At 35.9% G+C, this 20,001-nt stretch overlaps 1 protein-coding gene across 5 annotated transcripts in view; it reads right to left on the bottom strand.

The window, feature by feature from the left end:
- Positions 1-225: 225 nt before the first annotated feature.
- CLEC2D (C-type lectin domain family 2 member D) overlaps positions 226-20,001 on the bottom strand; it is a 30,731-nt gene continuing 10,955 nt past the window's right edge. For 2 of the 5 annotated variants that reach the window (XM_080811995.1, XM_080811996.1), the window contains 5 exons: positions 19,776-19,967; positions 15,955-16,068; positions 14,485-14,669; positions 9,728-9,831; positions 7,769-8,194 (listed from right to left, as the gene is read on the bottom strand). In XM_080811995.1, coding sequence (XP_080668121.1) covers positions 8,056-8,194; positions 9,728-9,831; positions 14,485-14,669; positions 15,955-16,068; positions 19,776-19,836 — 603 coding nt within the window. In that variant the 5' untranslated portion in view covers positions 19,837-19,967 and the 3' untranslated portion in view covers positions 7,769-8,055. Of the gene's footprint in view, positions 843-7,768; positions 8,195-9,727; positions 9,832-14,484; positions 14,670-15,954; positions 16,069-19,734; positions 19,968-20,001 lie in introns of those variants that run through there. The other 3 variants (XM_080811994.1, XM_080811993.1, XM_080811997.1) reach the window with 3 other exon arrangements.

The raw sequence follows: 20,001 nt of genomic DNA, 5'->3' as shown, positions 1-20,001 counted from the left end.
GCAGGCAGGGAGAGAGAGGAGGAAGCAGGCCCCCTGCTGAGCAGAGAGCCCGATGTGGGGCTGGATCCCAGGACCCTGGGATCATGACCTGAGCTGAAGGCAGAGGCTTTAACCCACTGAGCCACCCAGGCACCCCACCGTGGGCTCTTTTTGTGTGGTTTCTTTCACTCATCATGTTTTCAAGAATTATCTGCATTGTAGCATATATCAATACTTCATTTTTTTAAAAAATATTTTATTTATTTATTTATTTATTTGAGAAAGAGAATGAATAGGTGGAGGGGCAGAGGGAGAGAGAATCTGAAGCAGACTCCATACTGAACACGGAACACAATGTGAGGCTCGGTCTCACAAGGCTCGATCTCACGACCCTGAGATCATGACCTAAGGTATAACAAAGAGTCAGATGCTTAACTAACTGAATCATTCAGGTGCCCTAATACTTCATTTTTTATGTCTAAATAATATTCCAACTCCAAAAATAATTTCACATTTGTCTCCTCTTGTTACCCCAGGGTTATTGATGGTTTAGTTTCATTTTTGGTTTGTGTCAGTTTCATGTCCCAGTGTAGCAAGAGCAAAAAGAGAACAAAACAGAAATACCAGAATCAAGAAGAGAAGCTCTGGCCATTTCTTCTTTTCTGCTGTAGACTCAAGCGGCTGTGTCCCCAAGTTCATAAAACCTGGAAAGGTGGTGCTGGTCCTTAAGTGGCTGTGTCAAGATGGGCAAGTTCATGAAACTTGGAAAGATGGTGCTGGTCCTGGCCTGATGCTACTCTGGATGCAAAGTGGCCATTGTGAAGAACGTTGATGATGGTACCTCAGACCATTCCTCCAGCTGGCTAGGAGAAAATCACCAAGAGGTCAAAGATTAAGTCTTTTGTGAAAGTTTGTAACTACAATAACCTCATGCCCATGAGATACTCTATGGATATCCCCTTGGACAAAACGATCATCAACATGATGTCTTCAGAGACCCTGCTCTTAAATGCAAGGCCCAACAAGAGGCCAAGGTCAAGTTCAAGGAGAGATACAAGACTGGCAAGAACAAATGGTTTTCCAGAAGCTGCAGTTATAGATCTGTTTTGTTTCAGTCACTAAAAATAAATAAATAAGAGAGAGACAGAGACAGAGAGAAGAAGCAACAGCAGCAGCCCTGTCCTGCTGCAATATCCCTTCAAAAAGAAAAAAAGCTTAGAGTCTAGCTCATTAAAGCAGAACAGGTAATGAAAGCATGAACTGTAAATAGGACACTAACATGATACCTGCCACAAACTGAGAGTGACTGCTCTCTGTTAGGGAGAAACTTGTATAAGGAGAAAGTATTTTAATTATGAGTTAAAAGATTAGGGGTAGCTAGTCTTCCATATCACCTGGACTTAATGATCATACAGATGGCTTCAATGTGCTACTTTATATAGTATTTGAAAACCCAGCATTAGTTTGAATGTGATTTTAGCTGTTTTACAATCTGGGAATATCTGTTGTATACAAAAGCTAATAATGCAGCATTTCAAGTTCATCAAGGATTGCTCAAGATATTTGCTAGGTTCTCATTCCCTTTCTGTACCATTAGAGCCAACCATGAAATATAAAACTGTACCTGTTTTGAAACTGGTGAAGCCATAGAAGTTACTGTTTTTCTTGGCTACTCATACTCCATAGGATGTAGCTGATGATTCTGCATTTTAGTCTACATACTATTTTATTCAATTTCTACATGTAAGCCCCTACTGTAATCAAAAGTTACTATTTCTCCATGTTTCAGTTTGTACCCAACAAAGGTATTTACAACAGAAAATAAAACCAGCCATTGTATACTCTCCTCCTTCTTTTTCTTCTTCTTCTTCTCCTTCTCCTCCTCCTCCTCCTCCTCCTCCTCCTCCTCCTCCTCCTCCTTCTTCCTCCTCCTCCTCCTTCTTCTTCTTTTTCTTTTTCTTCTTCTTCTTCTTCTTCTTTCTTCTTCTTCTTCTTCTTCTTCTTCCTTCTTCCTTCTTCCTTCTTCCTTTTTCTTCTTCTTCTTTCTTCCCCCTGTTTTTCTTTTAACTCAGATGGTCTCCTGAAGCTCATAGCAAATATATCGCCTATGCTTGTCATATTGGAGCCTCGACACTGGTCAAAAAACCCCATGGCTCAGGCCCAAAGATGGTATTACATACACCCTGTAAGTTCTTCAGATGATTCTATTCTCATTTCTCTGCTGTGCCCTTTTAGTATTCCTAATAGATGTATATTTGAGTTTCTCCATGAGTCATGTGTCTCTTAATTTTTTAATACTCATCAACTCTTCATCTCTTCATTCTGATTTCTCAGTGATATCTTCAACCCAATCTACTCCTTCACTCTTTTGTTTGTCAGCTGGGTCCTTTCATAGATATGGCTCTTCTATTGAGTATATTTCAACAATAAATTTTGTTTTCAAGATTATGATCAGGTCTTTTAGATTGTTTTGCCTATTTTATGCCCTATTCCTTTATCTCCTCAGGAATAATAAATATAAACATTTTAAAAGTTTTTTTTAGGGGGATTGAGATTATTTTCCATTTGTTTGTTTTTATAAATTCTTCTATTTGCGGGGTGCCTGGGTGGCTCAGTGGGTTAAAGCCTCTGCTTTCAGCTCTGGTCATGGTGCCAGGGTCCTGGGATAGAGCCCCACATCCAGCTCTCTGCTTAGCAGGGAGCCTGCTCCCCCCCTCTCTCTGCCTGCCTCTCTGCCTACTTGCGATCTCTGTCTGTCAAGTAAATAAATAAAATCTTTTAAAAAAAATTCTTCTATTTGCTCTATTTCCTCAGATACAAATAATTTTTTCATCTTTCTCTAACATTTGGTAAATTTCACATATGAAATCCTTTTTTGGAATGAGATGGATTCCTGATGAGGCAATTTCAGGATGGCTGACCCCTCTTCACTGCAGCAGGCCTGGCTACAAGCTGGCATTCTTGCTGATGCCTCCTTTAGGCTTCTGGGCCCCTCCAGGTAGTATGGTTCTTTTGCAAGTCTCTACCATTTGACTAAGAATGTGAAAGGTAGACTAGTGTAAATCTTTATTTGACTCCTTCAAATACTAACACACCATCACATCTTAAGATTATTGGTCAAAATAGGTGTTTTCTGTAACCTGAGGGATACTGAAGAGAAATGGAGGAATGCATTCCCCATTCACATCTATTGAAGAGAGTATACAAAAAAGGGAAAATGGAAACTAAATCTTTGGTCCATAAACTATATAACTGACTACTGTATCACAAATAATCCATAATTTCTTCAGCAGGAGGCTAAGATCTAAAGTCCAAAATGATTGTGCTTCTTCTTTCCCCCATTAGTTTTCTACAAAAAAGTAGAATGGAGCTAAAATAGAGCTTTGTTAAAATATAATGTTGACTCACTTGTAAGAAATATCGGATCCTAGGACAAAAATCATATTTTTATGAAGTCAGATGTGTGGAGGTGCTCTATCACAATGGGCATATGGAAAAATTAGAGTGCCTTGGCCAGGTTCAATATAAGATTCTCTTACCGAATTTTTTTTAATTGAACCCTTACTTGGGAATAGATGTTGATGCAAAAAAAAAAAACAAAAAACAATACAAAAGACTGCTGAGAAAACTCAAGTGCCTGAGTAGATATTTCTAAACCATAACTTTGGTATTTTAATGTTCAACACAGAATTAGAAGCCCCATATATCTGCTGAAATGTAGTATTTTTCAATAGAAAATAGGTGATTATTAATAAGAGCGAACTCAGTAAACATATTTTAATCTCACTAAACAGGTTTACTTTAGTACTACCAAATTTTACCTTTACCACAACCAAGATATCAGATCACCATGGATTTTGAATTTTTAAAAATTTTTGTTTATTTTACTTTACAATGTAAAGTAAAATTTTTGTTTATTTTACTTTACAATGTAATTAACATACAGTATTATAATAGTTTCAGGTGTACAATATAATGATTCAACAAAGTTATGCATTACTTGTTGCTCATCATGGTAAGTGTGCTCTTAGTCCCCTTCACCTATTCCACATCCCCTCTGGCAACTACAAGTTTGTTCTGGTGTGGTTAAGATTCTGCTTTTTCATTTATCTCTTTTTTTCTTTGTTTATTTTGTTTCTTAAATTCCACACATGAGTGGATCATACAGTATTTGTCTTTCTCTGACTGTCTTATTTCACTTAGTTATTATTATATCCTCTAGATCCATCCATGTTGTTGCAAATGGCAAGATTTCATTCTTTTTGTGGCCAAGTAATATTCCATTATATATGGCACATCTTCTTTATCCATTCATCCATCAATGGACGCTTGGGCTGTTTCCATATCTTGGCTACTGTAAATAATATGCAATAAATAGCAGGGTGTATATCTTTTGAAATTAGTATATTTTGTTTTCTTTGGGTAAAATACCCAGTAGTAGAATTTCTGGATCATATGGTGATGCTATTTTTAATATTTGAGGAACATCCATACTGCTTTTTACCATAGTTGCACCAGTTCACATTCCCACCACCAGTGCACAGGGAATCCTTTTTCTCCACATCTTCTTTTGTTTTTTTATTATAGCCATTCTGACAGGTGTGAGGTGATACTTCATTGTAATTTTGATTTGCTTTTCCCTGGTGAGTGATATAAAGCATCTTTTCATGTATTTATTGTCCACCTGTATGTCTTCTTTGGAAAAATGTTTGTTCATGTATTCTGCTCATTCTTAATTGGATTATTTGGGGGGGTTATTGGTGTTCAGTTGTATAAGTTTTATATATATATTTTGGCTATTATCCCCTTATTGGATATATCATTTGCAAATATCTTCTCCCATTCAGTGGGTTATCTTGTTGTTTTGTTGATGGTTTCCTTCCCTGTGCAAAGCTTTTTATTTTGATGTACCGAGTCAATCATTCAATTTTGCTTTTGTTTTCCTTGTCAAAGGAGAAATATTTAGAAAAATGTTTTTATACCTGATTTCAAGATTAGTGCCTGTATTTTCCTCTAGGAATTTTATGGTTTCAAATGTCACATTTAGATGCTTAATCCATCTTGAGTTTATTTTTGTGTACTGGATAAGAAAGGGGTCTAGTTGCATTCTTTTGCATGTATCTGTCCAGTTTTACCAATATCATTTGTTAAAAAGACTTCCTCGCATTGTATATACTTGCCTCCTTTGTCATAGATTTATTGACCATATGATAGTGGGTTTCTTTCTGGCTCTCTAATCTGTTCTATTTATCTGTTTTTGTGCCGACACCATACTGTTTTGATTACTATAGCTTACATTAGTCTATTTTAATTTGGAGGTTGCTTGTTTGAACCCATTCTAAAATCACTGAATTTTTACCCCAGTTCTCCACACATTTTAGGTACATGGTGTCCTACTTTACATCGTTGTGTTTTGTGAATCCCCCGGCTGATTGTTACACATATATTTAACTTTATTGCTTTTGTGCTTTCACTTTATACTGGTTTTATAAGCAATTAATCTACTACTTTTATTATGTTTGTATGTATCTGTGAAATATCTTTTTTTCTTACTTTTATTTCTCTTTATGATATTTCCTTTCCACTCAAAGAATCCCCTTTAATTTAAGGCAGGTTTAGTGGTGATGAATTCCTTTAATTTTTGTTTGTCTGGGAAACTCTTAATCTCCACTTCTTTCTGAATGATAGCCTTGCCAGAAAGGATAATTTTGGTTATACATTTTTACCACTTAGTACTTTGACTATATCATACCTCTTCTTTCAGGCCTGCAAAGTTTTTGCTGAAAAATCAGCTGATAGCCTCATAGGGTTTCCATGGTATGTTACTGGGGGGGGGGGTGTTTTATTTTGTTTTGTTTTTCTCTTACAGCTTTTTTTTTTTTTTTTAAGAGAGAGAGAGAGATGGGTCAGGGAGAGGGAGAGGAAGACAATCTTAAGCAGACTCCACACCCAGCACAGAGTCCAATGCGGGTTTTGATCTGACAACCCTGAGATCATGACCTGAGCCAAAATCAAGTGATTGATGCTTAACAGATTGAGCCATCCAGGCACCCCCATTCTCTTGCTGCTTTAAAATTCAGTGGTGTACACAGAAATCAGTCACATTTCTTTACACTAACAACAAGACAGAACAAAGAGAAATTGAGGAGTCAGTCCCATTTACAATTGCACCCAAAACCACAAGATACCTAGGAATAAATCTAACCAAAGAGGCAAAGAATCTATACTCAGAAAACTATAAAGTACTCATGAAAGAAATTGAGGAAGACATAAAGAAATGGAAAAATGGTCCATGCTCATGGATTGGAAGAACAAATATTGTGAAAATGTCTATTCTACCTAAAGCAATCTACACATTTAATGCAATCCCTATCAAAATCCCATCCACTTTTTTTAAAGAAATAGAACAAATAATCCTAAAATTTATATGGAACCAGAAAAGACCTCGAATAGCCAAAGGAATATTGAAAAAGAAAGCCAAAGTCGGTGGCATCACAATTCCAGACTTCAAGCTCTATTACAAAGCTGTCATCATCAAGACAGTATGGTACTGGCACAAAAACAGACATATAGATCAATGGAACAGAATAGAGAGCCCAGAAATAGACCCTCAAATTTATGGTCAACTAATCTTCAACAAAGCAGGAAAGAATATCCAATGGAAAAAAAGACAGCCTCTTCAACAAATGCTGCTGGGAAAATTGGACAGCCACATGCAGAAAAATGAAATTGGACTATTTCCTTACACCACACATGAAAACAGACTCAAAATGGACGAAGGACCTCAATGTGAGAAAGGAATCCATCAAAATCCTTGAGGAGAATGCAGGCAGCAATCTCTTTGACCTCAACCGCAGAAACTTCTTCCTAGGAACATCGCCAAAGGCAACAGAAGCAAGGGCAAAAATGAACTATTGGGATTTCATCAAGATCAAAAGCTTTTGCACAGCAAAGGAAACAGTTAACAAAACCAAAAGACAACTGACAGAATGGGAGAAGATATTTCCAAACGACATATCAGATAAAGGGCTAGTATCCAAAATCTATAAAGAGCTTATCAAACTCAACACCCAAAGAACAAATAATCCAATCAAGAAATGGGCAGAGGACATGAACAGACATTTCTGCAAAGAAGACATCCAGATGGCCAACAGACACATGAAAAAGTGCTCCACATCACTCGGCATCAGGGAAATACAAATCAAAACCACAATGAGATACCACCTCACACCAGTCAGAATGGCTAAAATTAACAAGTCAAGAAATGACAGATGCTGGCAAGGATGCGGAGAGAGGGGAACCCTCCTACACTGCTGGTGGGAATGCAAGCTGGTGCAACCACTCTGGAAAACAGTGTGGAGATTCCTCAAAAAATTGAAAATGGAGCTACCCTATGACCCAGCGATTGCACTACTGGGTATATATCCTAAAGATACAATCGTGGTACTGCGAAGGGGCACGTGCACCCGAATGTTTATAGCAGCAATGTCCACAATAGCCAAACTGTGGAAAGAGCCTAGATGTCCATCAACAGATGAATGGATAAAGAAGAGGTGGTATATATACACAATGGAATACTATGCAGCCATCAAAAGAAATGAAATCTTGCCATTTATGATGACGTGGATGGAACTAGAGGGTATTATGCTTAGCGAAATAAGTCAATCGGAGAAAGACAACTATCATATGATCTCTTTCATATGAGGAAGTGGAGATGCAATGTGGGGGGTTGGGGGGAGGTAGGAAAAGAAAAAATGAAAAGATGGGATTGGGAGGGTGACAAACCATAAAAGACTCAATCTCATATGTTTATTTTTTTTAATTATTATTATTTTTTTTTAATGTGAGAGAGAGAGAGAGATCACAAGTAGGCAGAGAGGCAGGCAGAGAGAGTGGGGGAATCAGGCTCCCCACCGAGCAGAGAGCCCAATGCGGGGCTCGATCCCAGGACCCCGAGATCATGACCTGAGCTGAAGGCAGAGGCTTAATCCACTGAGCTACCCAGGCGCCCCAATCTCATATGTTTATTAAAATAAAAAAAAAAATCATTGGTGTGTTACGATGAGTATATGAAGATCAGATAGCGCTTTGTCTCTGCATCTGGACATACGTATCTGGTTTGGAACAGATCCACTTCCTCTCTGTGTAATGCCTAGCACTGCTGGCACCTTTGTCATTCAAATAGGCACATTCTCCTCCTCCTCTGATAGGAAAACTGCAATGGAAGAAGCAAAGTCAATCAGCTGGCCACCAGATATTTCTCCAAAAGCAGAGAGAATAAAGATAAGAAAACAAGGAAACTCTAAATGTAAGATACATTATACATGTCATCTCTTTAATACTAAAAATTACCCTCTGAGATCTATATCATTTCTTTTCAAGGACAAAAACAACAACAACCAAACAAACCAAAACAACATAATTTACCAAGATTCTTATAACAAGTAAAACTAAGATTCATACCTAAATTAATGAAAATACAGGGCCCATGCTATTCTCACCTTCTTCACTTTGAGAAAGAGAAGAGGGAAGAAATGCTGTTTTATTGCAGGTGATTTTTGTTGTTGCTGCTATTTTTGGGCCTTTCTTTTCTCTTGTGATGTTCATCAGCATTTAAATGGCCTGCCACAGACATCTCAGTCAGCATTTAGACTGTAAGTTTTTCCTCTGTACTGTGTGAAATTGTTATCATGTGACCTGATTTGCCTATGGTTGAGACATGCTAGCCCTTAATAAAATACATTTTTCATTTCTGTGTGATGAAGAGTTTTCAATAACTGAATAGTTAACAATATATTTGCTCCTTTAAACACTTAGAGAATTAGATGAAGTGAATATTATTATTTCAGTATTGCTGAGGAAGAAGTAAAGGTTAAAACGAAATATTTAACAAGTTTCCACAATGTGCTAGGCACTACACATACAACAGTGTCTAAACATAAGTTCTAACTCTTAAAACTTAGTATCTGTCCAAGATCAAAAAGCTAGTATGTAAGAACTAGTTTTCAAAACTACGAATGTCCTACCTAGTGCCCTTTTCACCAAAAAAAGTGATATTTCCAATGCTGAAGACTTTTTCATAACCTCATAAAGCAACTTTTCAAAACTTTCTCATGTGCTCAGACAAGAAAACATTTAGCAGAACTGTCTGAATCCAAGTCTTCCAGCATTATCTGAAATTTTTCCAGTAATATAAAGACCCGATAGATATAAGATTGAGATTAAATTTGACAATGCCAAACTATACTTGTGCTGACCATTATAATTATGATCTTGTAATGGATGCCATTACAATCACTCATCCCTATGTAAATGGTTGAACACTGATGCAGTGATAGTTTAATATAATTTAACTTGCATTTATATAAGATATTAAAGTTTAAGTAGTGCAGCCATATACATCAAAATCTCTGATTCTCACATCAACCCTGTGAGATCAATAGAGCAAGTACAATTAATTTTTTTGTAGAAGTAAGCAACATACTTAAAGATAGTGTGTAGTTTGCTCAACATGAAAGAGTTGGTCAATGATACACAGGAGGCTGTTGTCAAGTTCATCATTCTACCATGCCACATGGTATTGGTTGGAGAAGATTTCAAAACCTCTACCACCTACAATTTTTCACTTTATTCCCTTATAACTAATCCTAAAATAAAAATTCTTAGAGGATATAACTGGAGAACACATTTGATTTCATGCAAAGTAAATTCAAATACAAACAGTGCTATCATATCTTTCAGAACTTACCAGTTGCCCCATTCAGTACCATTTATCAATTTCCATGGTTGGCCTAGTTCTCTGCTGATCCCAATCCAGTGGTCATAAGGGCCTTTATACCTCAGTAGGAAATTCTTTTAGAAAACAAAGATGATATGCATTAACCTGCCATTATCTGACCTCTCCCAGAAGAAGTGTTGCTTCTATGCTATGTTCTTTTTTTTAATATTTTATTTATTTATTTGACAGAGTGAGACATGACAAGCAGAGGGTAGTGGCAGAGGGAGAGAGAGAAGCAGACTCCCTGCTGAGCAGGGAGCCTGATGTGAGGCTCAATTCCAGGATCTCAAGATTATGACCTGGGCCACCCAGGAGCACCTGTATGCTATATTCTTAACTGCTCTTATGATTTTCTCCTTTTTAATTTTATATTGTTTTATAATACATAAAGACTTGATATGCTACAGCAACATACACACACAAATATTAAAACTAAGAGAAATTGCTGATAATTTGTTCACTTTTAATTCAGCGTAGTGCTACTTTGTATTAATAATCCACAATTTGTTTATCTATTTTATTATTGGTTTCCACCAGTATTATTTCAAGTTTGAAGTTATTATGAATGTTGTGATGACATTCTTGGCACCTGTCCTGGAATGGATGATCAGGCCACAGTGGATACTTACTGTCAATTTTACTAAATGACACCAAACTCTTTTTTTATGTCATTGTAAGAAATTACACTCACACCAGCATTATAGGCCTGTTTTCCATGCTATACATCCTTGTTAACACTTAGAGTATTTTTTTATTATTACAAGTATTAATTTCACTATAATTAAATGTATGATTTTCCCTTATGATTAGTGGATTAGTGATTTAATGACTTCTTAAGAAAATTTTTACTCTTTTGAAGTCATAAACATATTTATTTTTGCTTTTACTTGAGGTATACAGTTGGGACACTGACTTTTGATATTTCTTTTTTTTTCTTTAAGGTATGCATTTATAGCTCTGAATTTCCTTCTTATATTGCTTCTACCACATATCATGAATTTTGGTATGTTGTGTTTTCATTTCATTTGTCTCAAGGTATCTTCAAATTTCCCTTGTGATTTCTTTTTTGTTCACTGGATATTTAACAGTGGGTTGTTTAGTTGCAACACATTTGTGCATTTTCCAGTTTTCTTTCTGTTGTCGATTTCTAGTTTCATTCCATTGTGACTGCAAAAAGAACTTTATATGATTTCAATCTTTTCAAATTTACTAACTTGTTTTGTGGCCTATCATATGATATATCCCAAAGAAACATTCTATGTGCACTTGAGAAGAATATGTGTTCTGTTGTTGGGAGGAGTTTTCTGCATGTGTTCTACATCTAATTGGTTTGCAGAACTGTTCAAGACTTCTATTTCCTCACTGTTCTTCCCTTTGGTTGTTTTACCCATTATTGAAAGCAGAATCATGAAGTCTTCAGCTATTATAATAGACTATTTCTCATTTCACTTCTGTCAATTGTTCCTTCATATATTTGGGGACTGTGTTATTAGGGTACCACGTGTTTATAATCGTTAGATCTTACTGTATCAAAATTTGTATCAAGATACAATATCCTTCTTTGTGTCATAAACTTTTTTGCTTTTGTCTATTCCATCCAACAAGAATATAGTCACACAGCTCTATTTTGGTAACTATTTGCATGTAGTATCTTTTTCCATCCTTTCACTTTAAACTTCTTTGTGTTTTTATATCTATGGTGAGTCTCTGAGAGAGAACATACAGATGGATCTCATTTTGTTTTCATCCAACTGCCAGTCTCCACCTTTTAATCAGATAGTTTCATCCATTTACATTTAATGTGATTACCCATAAAGAAGGACTTGCTTCTACCATTTATCTTTATTTTTTTTTTAAGTAGGTTCCACTCCCAGTGAGGAATCCATTTTTGTTTTTTATACCTCTTATATGTTCTTTATTCTCTAATTCCTCTATTATTGCATTTTTTATTGAGTTGAGCTTTTGTAAGTGCCACTTTTATTCCCTCTTTCTTTTTCTGTATGGATTTTAGTAATTTTATTAGTGGTTACCTTGGGGGTTTCAATTAACACCTTAAACTTATAACAATCTAGTTTATAATATGAACTTGGTTTTAATACTATATAAATATTTTGCCCCTATACATCTCCAACCTTGTCTTTATATTATTGTCACAGATTATATATGTATACATTGTATGCACATTAGCATAGATCTATAATATTGTATTATGAATTCATCTTGTATATCTTTTCTGAAAAAAGAGGTTACAAACTAAACCAAGAGTATAGTAATGCTAGCTTTTGTAATTTATCTGTGTGGTTACCTTTATGAGTGTTCTTTATTATTTTGGCTCTGAATTACTATCTAATGTACTTTAATTTCAGACTTTATAGTTGCTTAAGGATGGGTCTACTGCTAAGAAAATCCCTTAGCTGCTGTTTGTCTAGAAGTGTTTTAATTTTTCCCCATTCTGAAAGACAGTCTCAACAGATACAGAATTTTTTTTTAAAGATTTTATTTATTTGTCAGAGAGATAGAGCATAAGCGGGGGGAGAAACAGGTGAACAAGGAGCCTACTGAGCAAGGAGCCCAGTGTGGGACTCAATCCCAGGATCCAGGGATCACAACCTGAGCTGAAGGCAGACGCTTAACCAACTGAGCCAACGAGGTCTCCCCATAGATACAGAATTATTGATCAGCAGGGTTTTTTGCAGAATTTTTAAAAAAGATTTTATTTATTTATTTGACAGAGAGACAGATCACAAGTAGGCAGAGAGCCAGGAAGAAAGAGAGGGGGAAGCAGGCTCCCTGCCAAGCAGAGAGCCCAATGCGGTGCTTGATCCCAGGACCCTGAGACCATGACCTGAGCTGAAGGCAGAGGCTTATCCCACTAAGCCACCCAAGTGCCCACAGAATTTTTTTTTTAAGATTTTATTTATTTATTTGACAGAGATCACAAGTAGGCAGAGAGGCAGGCAGAGAGAGAGGAAGGGAAACAGGCTCCCTGCTGAGCAGAGAGCCTGATGCAGGGCTCCATCCCAGGACCCTGGGATCATGAACTCAGCCAAAGGCAGAGGCTTTAACCCACTGAGCCACCCAGGTGCCCCCCGAATTTTTAAAATATGTAATTCCACTGCTTTCCAGCGTCTATAGTATCTCAGGACAAATCAATTGTTAATCTTACTAAGGCTCCCAGGTACCTGACTAGTCCCTTCTCTTGCTGCTTTCAAATTTCTCTCTTTGGGTTTTGACTACTTGACTCTAATTTGTCTTCGTGGGGATTTCTTTGCGTTTATCTTGCTTAGGAATTGTTGAGACTCTTGGACACGTATATTCATCTCCTTCCTCAACTTTGGGAAGCTTTGGGCCATTATTTCTTTACATATTTCTCCTACTTCATTTTCTTTTTTCTTTCTTTCTGAGATCCCTACAATGCATATATTGATTTGCTTGATGACACTACAGTTCCTTCGGGGTCTGTTCATTTATCTTTGGTTTCTTTTCTCTTCTTTCTATTCCCAAACAGGATACATTCAATTGTCTTACCTTCAAGTTTGCTGATCCTTTCTTCTTCCTGTTCAAATATGCTTTTGACTCCTCTAGTGAGTTTTTCATTTCAATCATTGTACTTTCAGCTCCAGAATTTCTATTTCATTCCTTTAATAATGTCTACCTTTTTATTGATATTCTCATTTTATTTATATACCATTTTCCTGATTTCTTTTACTTTTTCTGTCTATGGTTTTCTTTAGTTCATTGACCATATTTAGGACAGTAGATTTTACATCTTTGACTAATATTTCCAATGACTGGGCTCCTTCAGGGATGATTTCTGTCAGATATATCTCCCTGTGAATAGGCTATGCCTTTCTATTCATCTTTACACTTTGTAATTTCTTTGTTCAGAACTGGACATAATGAATATTTTATTGTGTTAACTCTGGGAATATAATTATTTTCTTCAAAGATTGTTGAATTTTGATTATTGAGATTTGGAGTTATCTGTTTGTGACTTTTCTAATAATTTTTGCAAAAAGTGTATTCCCAACTCTGTGTGGTCACTGAAATTTTTATTCTTCTATTTCTAAGGTCAGCCAGTTACCAGCCAAAGATTTTCTTAAATGCCTGGCTCCCAAAAGGGGGAAAAATAACAAGCACAGTTTCTGTAAATCCCTTGGAAATCACTTCAGTTGGAAGGAGTTGAAGAAAAAATGGCAGCCCATCTCTGTATCTTCCCCTCAGCAATGAAAAGCAGCACTCAAAAACCACAACACATAACCACAATATTTGAAGAACAATGCTCTTATTGGCCATCCTGGTTCCAGCAAGTTTTACCAGGAACATGGCCAGAAGTATCCATGGCTCCCAGCCATGATGAGGTGTGGGGAATGGTAGCCACTCAGTGGGAAAGTTGAAACTCACTGGGATTAAGTGAAATTTACTAACCTCTTCATTAAGTTATCTCTTGGATGCTGCAAACTCCAGAGTTCCAAAACAGTTACTTGAGGAAGTTTCTGCTAGCTCAATAGTTGTACAAATTTAGGTACAGATTCCAGGAGCTACTGCTGCTTTTCATTGATGAGGGGAAGATACAGAGATGGGCTGCCATTTTTTCTTCAACTCCTACCAACTGAAGTGATTTCCAAAGGATTTACAGAAACAGTACTTGTTTTTCCCCCGTTTTGGGAGCGAATTGGAGGAGCCATTTTTTTTTTTTTAAATTCTAGGTAAAACTATTTTCTTACCAGTTCCTGGATGGTTTCAACTTGAACAAGATCAGCACCATGTGAGTCACAAAACCTCTGGCTGAATGTCCAATTCTTGAAGTCATCAGAAAAATAGAAACACTTTCTTTGGAAACCAATCCAGCTTTCTGGGCATGCAGCTTCAAGACACTCTGATGATATCCGATGCAATTTTCTACCAGTTACTAAAAATAAAAACAACTTGCTTTTATTTTTCCTATATATATTACCAAGTGCTTTCTAATACACTTTTCAATGGTCATGTGAAATACTAAATGTATTGTCCTTCTTTTTCAAATGAGGAATAGAATTCTGAAAGTCATTGCATACACTATATAATAAATGTCAAAGCTAAGGTTCAACTAATGTCTTAGTGGGTTGATTGAAAAAAGAATTAATAATGCCTTAAATTCTGGACTACTGTTACCTTCCCTTAATGCCGGGTAATCAACAGCAGCATTTTATCAGCCTTAGAGAACAGATAATTCAAGAGCTCTAGATTCTTTCCTAAATAAAACGAGGGGCAGGGTATAGATATCTTTTGTGAATAAGGTTTCTTCAGATGAAATCACCAGATATATGTCTAAATAGTCCTATGAGGATAAAGTCAGTGATATTGTAGAGAATGATGGAAAATAACAGCCCCACAGTCCTATTCATAAGTGACAGGATTGTTGAAAGGCCAGAGAGGTCTATATTTTGTAAGCCACCATGTTTTTGTGGTCCTCTCTTCTTTCTAATATCATCTCAGCCTGTGTCCTCACTATTTTGTTTAAAATTACTGAATTCTTGGCCAATATTCAAACATAAACACAATTTCATAAATCATACACACTCAGCTTATACAGCTCTATTTTGATGTGTCCTCCATAAGGATCTGCACACAATACCTTTGAAGTAATTTTAGTTGAAAATGTAATTTCAATTATATTGTACACCTGAAACTAATATAATGTTATGTCAGTTATAGCTCATTTTTCACATATCCTTAATCCAAAGAAAAATTTTTAAAAAGAAAATAATTTGAGAGTAAATTTACATATAAAATATATAAAGTATATAATTACATGTTTGTAAATAAAATATGTAAGTATATATATGTGTATATATATATCTGTATACACACACACACACACACACATATATATATATATATATATATATATATGTATACCTGTGGAGTAAAACGACATGATAAAAGACCTAGCAATAACATAAATTAAAGCACAATATGGTTGGAAACTGGGTTCTACCTTATGCAGGCTCTGGTCCTTCTATTAAGCTTGCAATAATATGACCTCTATATTACACAATTAAAATCAAAGACCCAACTTACAAGGTAATTAAAATTTAACTCAGTGAAATTTTTTAAAAATTAGGAAGTGTAAAGAACAGGAAAATTATCTATAAGTCCTCTCTTCTTTTGGAAAGTGGACTTCTCTAGATGAACAAAGATTACAATTCACTTACCTAACAAACCCATTGGTATTGCAATCACTATAATTATGAGCAATATGATTATGGATAAAACCAAGACTTGATTCAGAGTATTGGTAATAGAATGCTTCCTTGGATGCAGATTACCTGGAAAAAACATAATTGAAAATATGTTTTTGTTTTTGTTTATATTAAATGCAGAATAGACATCAGACTAGTAGAAGAATTAACCATCAAAATGCTACTTCCACTTCATCCCTTTCCACTAGAGGGGGCAATTGTCCTGTTACTTTGTGAATTTACAATTTTCATTCTGGATTTAATTGTTCACAGAAATTAAAATTGATCTTAACATACAACCCATGAACAGCTTTGCACCCCTCCCAAAAACTAAACACAAATCTCATTAAAGTTCCAGATCCAGGTACCAATTTAATAGAAATACAAGAGAGAGCGAATCACATCAATTAAACAACATTCTACATAATTCTACATAATTAATTATCTTGCATCTTAAAGAAAAAAGTGAAAAGCAAATTTTTTTTTTAAGATTTTATTTATTTGACAGAGAGAGAACACAAGTAGGCAGAGAGGCAGGCAGAGAGAGAGAGAGAGAAGGAAGCAGGCTCCCCGCCCAGCAGAGAGCCCGATGCGGGACTCGATCACAAGACCCTGAGATCACGACCTGAGCTGAAGGCAGAGGCTTAACCCACTGAGCGACCCAGGTGCCCGTGAAAAGCAAATTTTAAAAAGCAATCATGGGGGAATCTTTTGATTAAAATGAACTTATAAGGCTTTTTTTTTTTTGAGTCAAAATTAAAGTGAGATAATGATTCTCCTAAAAGTCAATTTAGTTTGATTCAAGAGAATACCTGGAGGGTCTCTGAACTTGGTAGCAAGCTTCTTTCTCTGACAAGACAATATTTAATAAGGATGCTCGACTTAGAATAATTCATTAAGCTGTGTATTTGTTTTGTAAAATTTTCTACATTTGCATTGTAGCTCAAAACATTCTACATTATCTAAAACCTCTTGTAAATTTTTTAAGATTTTATTTATTTACTTATTTGATAGAGAGAGACACAGCCGAGAGAGGGAGCAGGGGGAGTGGGAGAGGGAGAAGCAGGCTTCCCTCTGAGCAGAGAGCCCCATGCAGGGCTCGATCCCAGAACCCTGGGATCATGGCCTGAGCAGAAGGCAGATGCTTAAGGACTGAGCCACCCAGGTACCCCTAAAATCTCTTGTAAATTTTAAAATCATGTAAAATTTAAATCAGTGGAACTTCTGACTCCATCTCTTGGCTACCACACATTCTCTTAGCTACTTCATCTAGAGATGTTCTTGGCTAAACAGGCATATTTCTCTGTAATCTATCCACACTAGGGGCACCTGGGTGGCTCAGTTGGTTGGGTGACTGCCTTCAGCTCAGGTCCTGATCCTGGAGTCCTGGGATCAAGTCCGCATTGGGCCTCCAGCTCCATGGGGAGTCTGCTTCTCTCTCTGACCTTCTCCCCTCTCACGCTCTCTTTCACTCTCTCTCTCTCTCTAAAATAAATAAATAAAATCTTAAAAAATATATTCTATCCACCCTAGAAAGCTTTTCATTAATGTTTACCAGATTGATCACTGGTTGATATACATGCAGGAAAGATGTGAATAACCCTACAAAGGATCCAAAAAGTGAGCTGACTTTGGAATCTAAGCCGACAGAATGCCTGAATTTAGCCAGAGTAATTGCCTGCTAAAACCAAAAATTTAAATAAAATCAAAAGTCTCACAACAAAATATTCATCCAGAATACAGTCCAAAATTACTCAGCATATGAATAACCATGAAAATTTCAACTTCCATGGGAAAAGACAATCAAGAGAAGCCAATGGTGAGATGACACAGATGTTGGAAATATCTGACATATACCTTAAAGCAGCTGTTGTAGAAATACTCATAATACCAAATGAATAAAGAAATAAATGAAGTAAATAAATAAATAAATAGGAATCATCTTTTCCTCATCTGAAATGCCTTCTCTCTAAATTGATTACTACTTCTACCAAAGACAAAAATACTTTTTTTCAGTCCTAAATTACGACACTTCAATTTTCCCCAACTGGTACAAAATACTTTTTTTTTTTCACTTATTAAGTCATCATATAAAGCCTCAATACAAGGTTTGTTTTTTTTTTTTTAGGATTTTATTTATTTATTTGACAGAAAGAGATCACAAGCAGGCAGAGAGGGAATCGGGTGTGGGGTGAAGCATACTCCCTGCTGAGCGGAGAGCCTGATGTGGGGCTCATGACCTGAGCCAAAGGCAGAGGTTTAACCCACTGAGCCACCCAAGCGCCCACAAATACAAGTGTTTTTTTTTTTTAAGTTTCAAGCTTCAGGGGTGCCTAGGTGGCTCAGTGGGTTAAAGACTCTGCCTTCAGCTCGGGTCATGGTCCCGGGGTCCTGGGATCAAACCCTGCATCAGGCTCTCTGCTCAGTGGGGAGGCCGCTTCCCCCACACCCCCTGCCTGCTTTTCTGCCTACTTGTGATCTCTAATAAATAAATAAAATCTTAAAAAAAAAGTTTCAAGCTTCGTATAAATGCATAATATATATGATTACATATGTATATTTACATATTTTCTTTTTATTGTACAAAGTAAGATAATTCTATTTGAATGCTCTATTGTTTTTCCTTTGACTTCTGTTTATGTTTTTTATTTGTTAAACTCTTTATTTAACCTTTCCTTTTTAATTCTTTCTTTCCTATGAGATTTCATTATAGATTTTTTACCTTACTTATTTTTAAAGATATTATTTATTTATTTAAGAGAGTGAGTCCATGAGCTGGGAGAAGGGGCAGAGGGAAAGAGAGAAGCAGACTCCTTGCTGAACAGGGAGTTGGATGTGGGGCTCAATCCCAGAATCCTGAGTCATGACCTGAGCCAGGGCAGACACTTAACTGACTAAGCCACCCAGGTGTCCCCCTTTTTGCCTTATTTAATAATGATAATACCATGTGTCAATATAACACTTTCAACTATGTATTGCTCTTTTCAGTAAAATCATTTTTTAATAATTAATAAGTACAATAAATTAAATTTATACTCATAATAATATGAATATTTAAAATAATAAATAGAATTAATATTAATATTGTTGATAAGATGTTAATGAATAATTTATAATAAATAATGAATTTATAATAAATAATGAATTTATTTAGTTAAGAAGAGAGAGACCATCTTAAACAGACTCCATGCAGAAACTGGAGCCCAATGTGGGGCTCCATCTCATGACCCTGAGACCGTGACCTGAGCCAAAATCAAGAGTTGGGTGCTTAACCAACTGTACTGCCCAGATGCCCCTCAGTAAAAGTAATTTTATTAGTGTTTATTAATTTTTAATTTCATCACTTAATGTTTAATTTAATATTTTAAATTTTAATATTTAACAATATTTAAATATTTAATATATTAATATAGTAATAATATATTACTATATTAATGTATTAAATATTTGATAATATTTAATAATTTAATAATTTAAATATTTAATGATTTAATATTAATATCAATAAAATTGTATGTGTTTCAGTGACATTAATTTTTAAATATTTATTCTCAATTATAAATTTAACCTGACCCCCATTCTCTTACAACTTTCTCCAATAGTTCTCTCTCCTTACTTGTTAGGACAAGTGCACTTAAGTAACTGCATAGTTTTACACAAATTATAAACTAATTTATAACTTTCAGCACTCCACCTCTCATCCTGGAAAAGTACCTGTGCAGAAACTAGATCCCATCACTGCTATAATCTTACCACCTCAGTGCCCACATTCATGATACCGTCCAGCTTCTTACTTGAGTCTGCCAACAATTCCGCTGGTTCACAGTCTTTCTTCAGTCGATTGCCATCAAGCATTTTGTGCTCAGTTTTTACAGGATAGCTCACTCAGTTGGCAATTTCATCTCCAGAATGTAACAAAAACGAAAAAAACTCACATTCTGGTTAGAACTTCCTCTAACTGAAGCTTTGGCTTCGGTTATACATGACTAAAAGGAAAGAGGAAGAAATGATACTGAAACC

The sequence above is a fragment of the Martes martes genome, assembly GCF_963455335.1.
Source record: "Martes martes genome assembly, chromosome: 8".
NCBI lineage: Eukaryota > Metazoa > Chordata > Mammalia > Carnivora > Mustelidae > Martes > Martes martes.
Note: the sequence above shows the minus strand (reverse complement) of the source record. Positions and strands in the feature narration are given on the sequence as shown.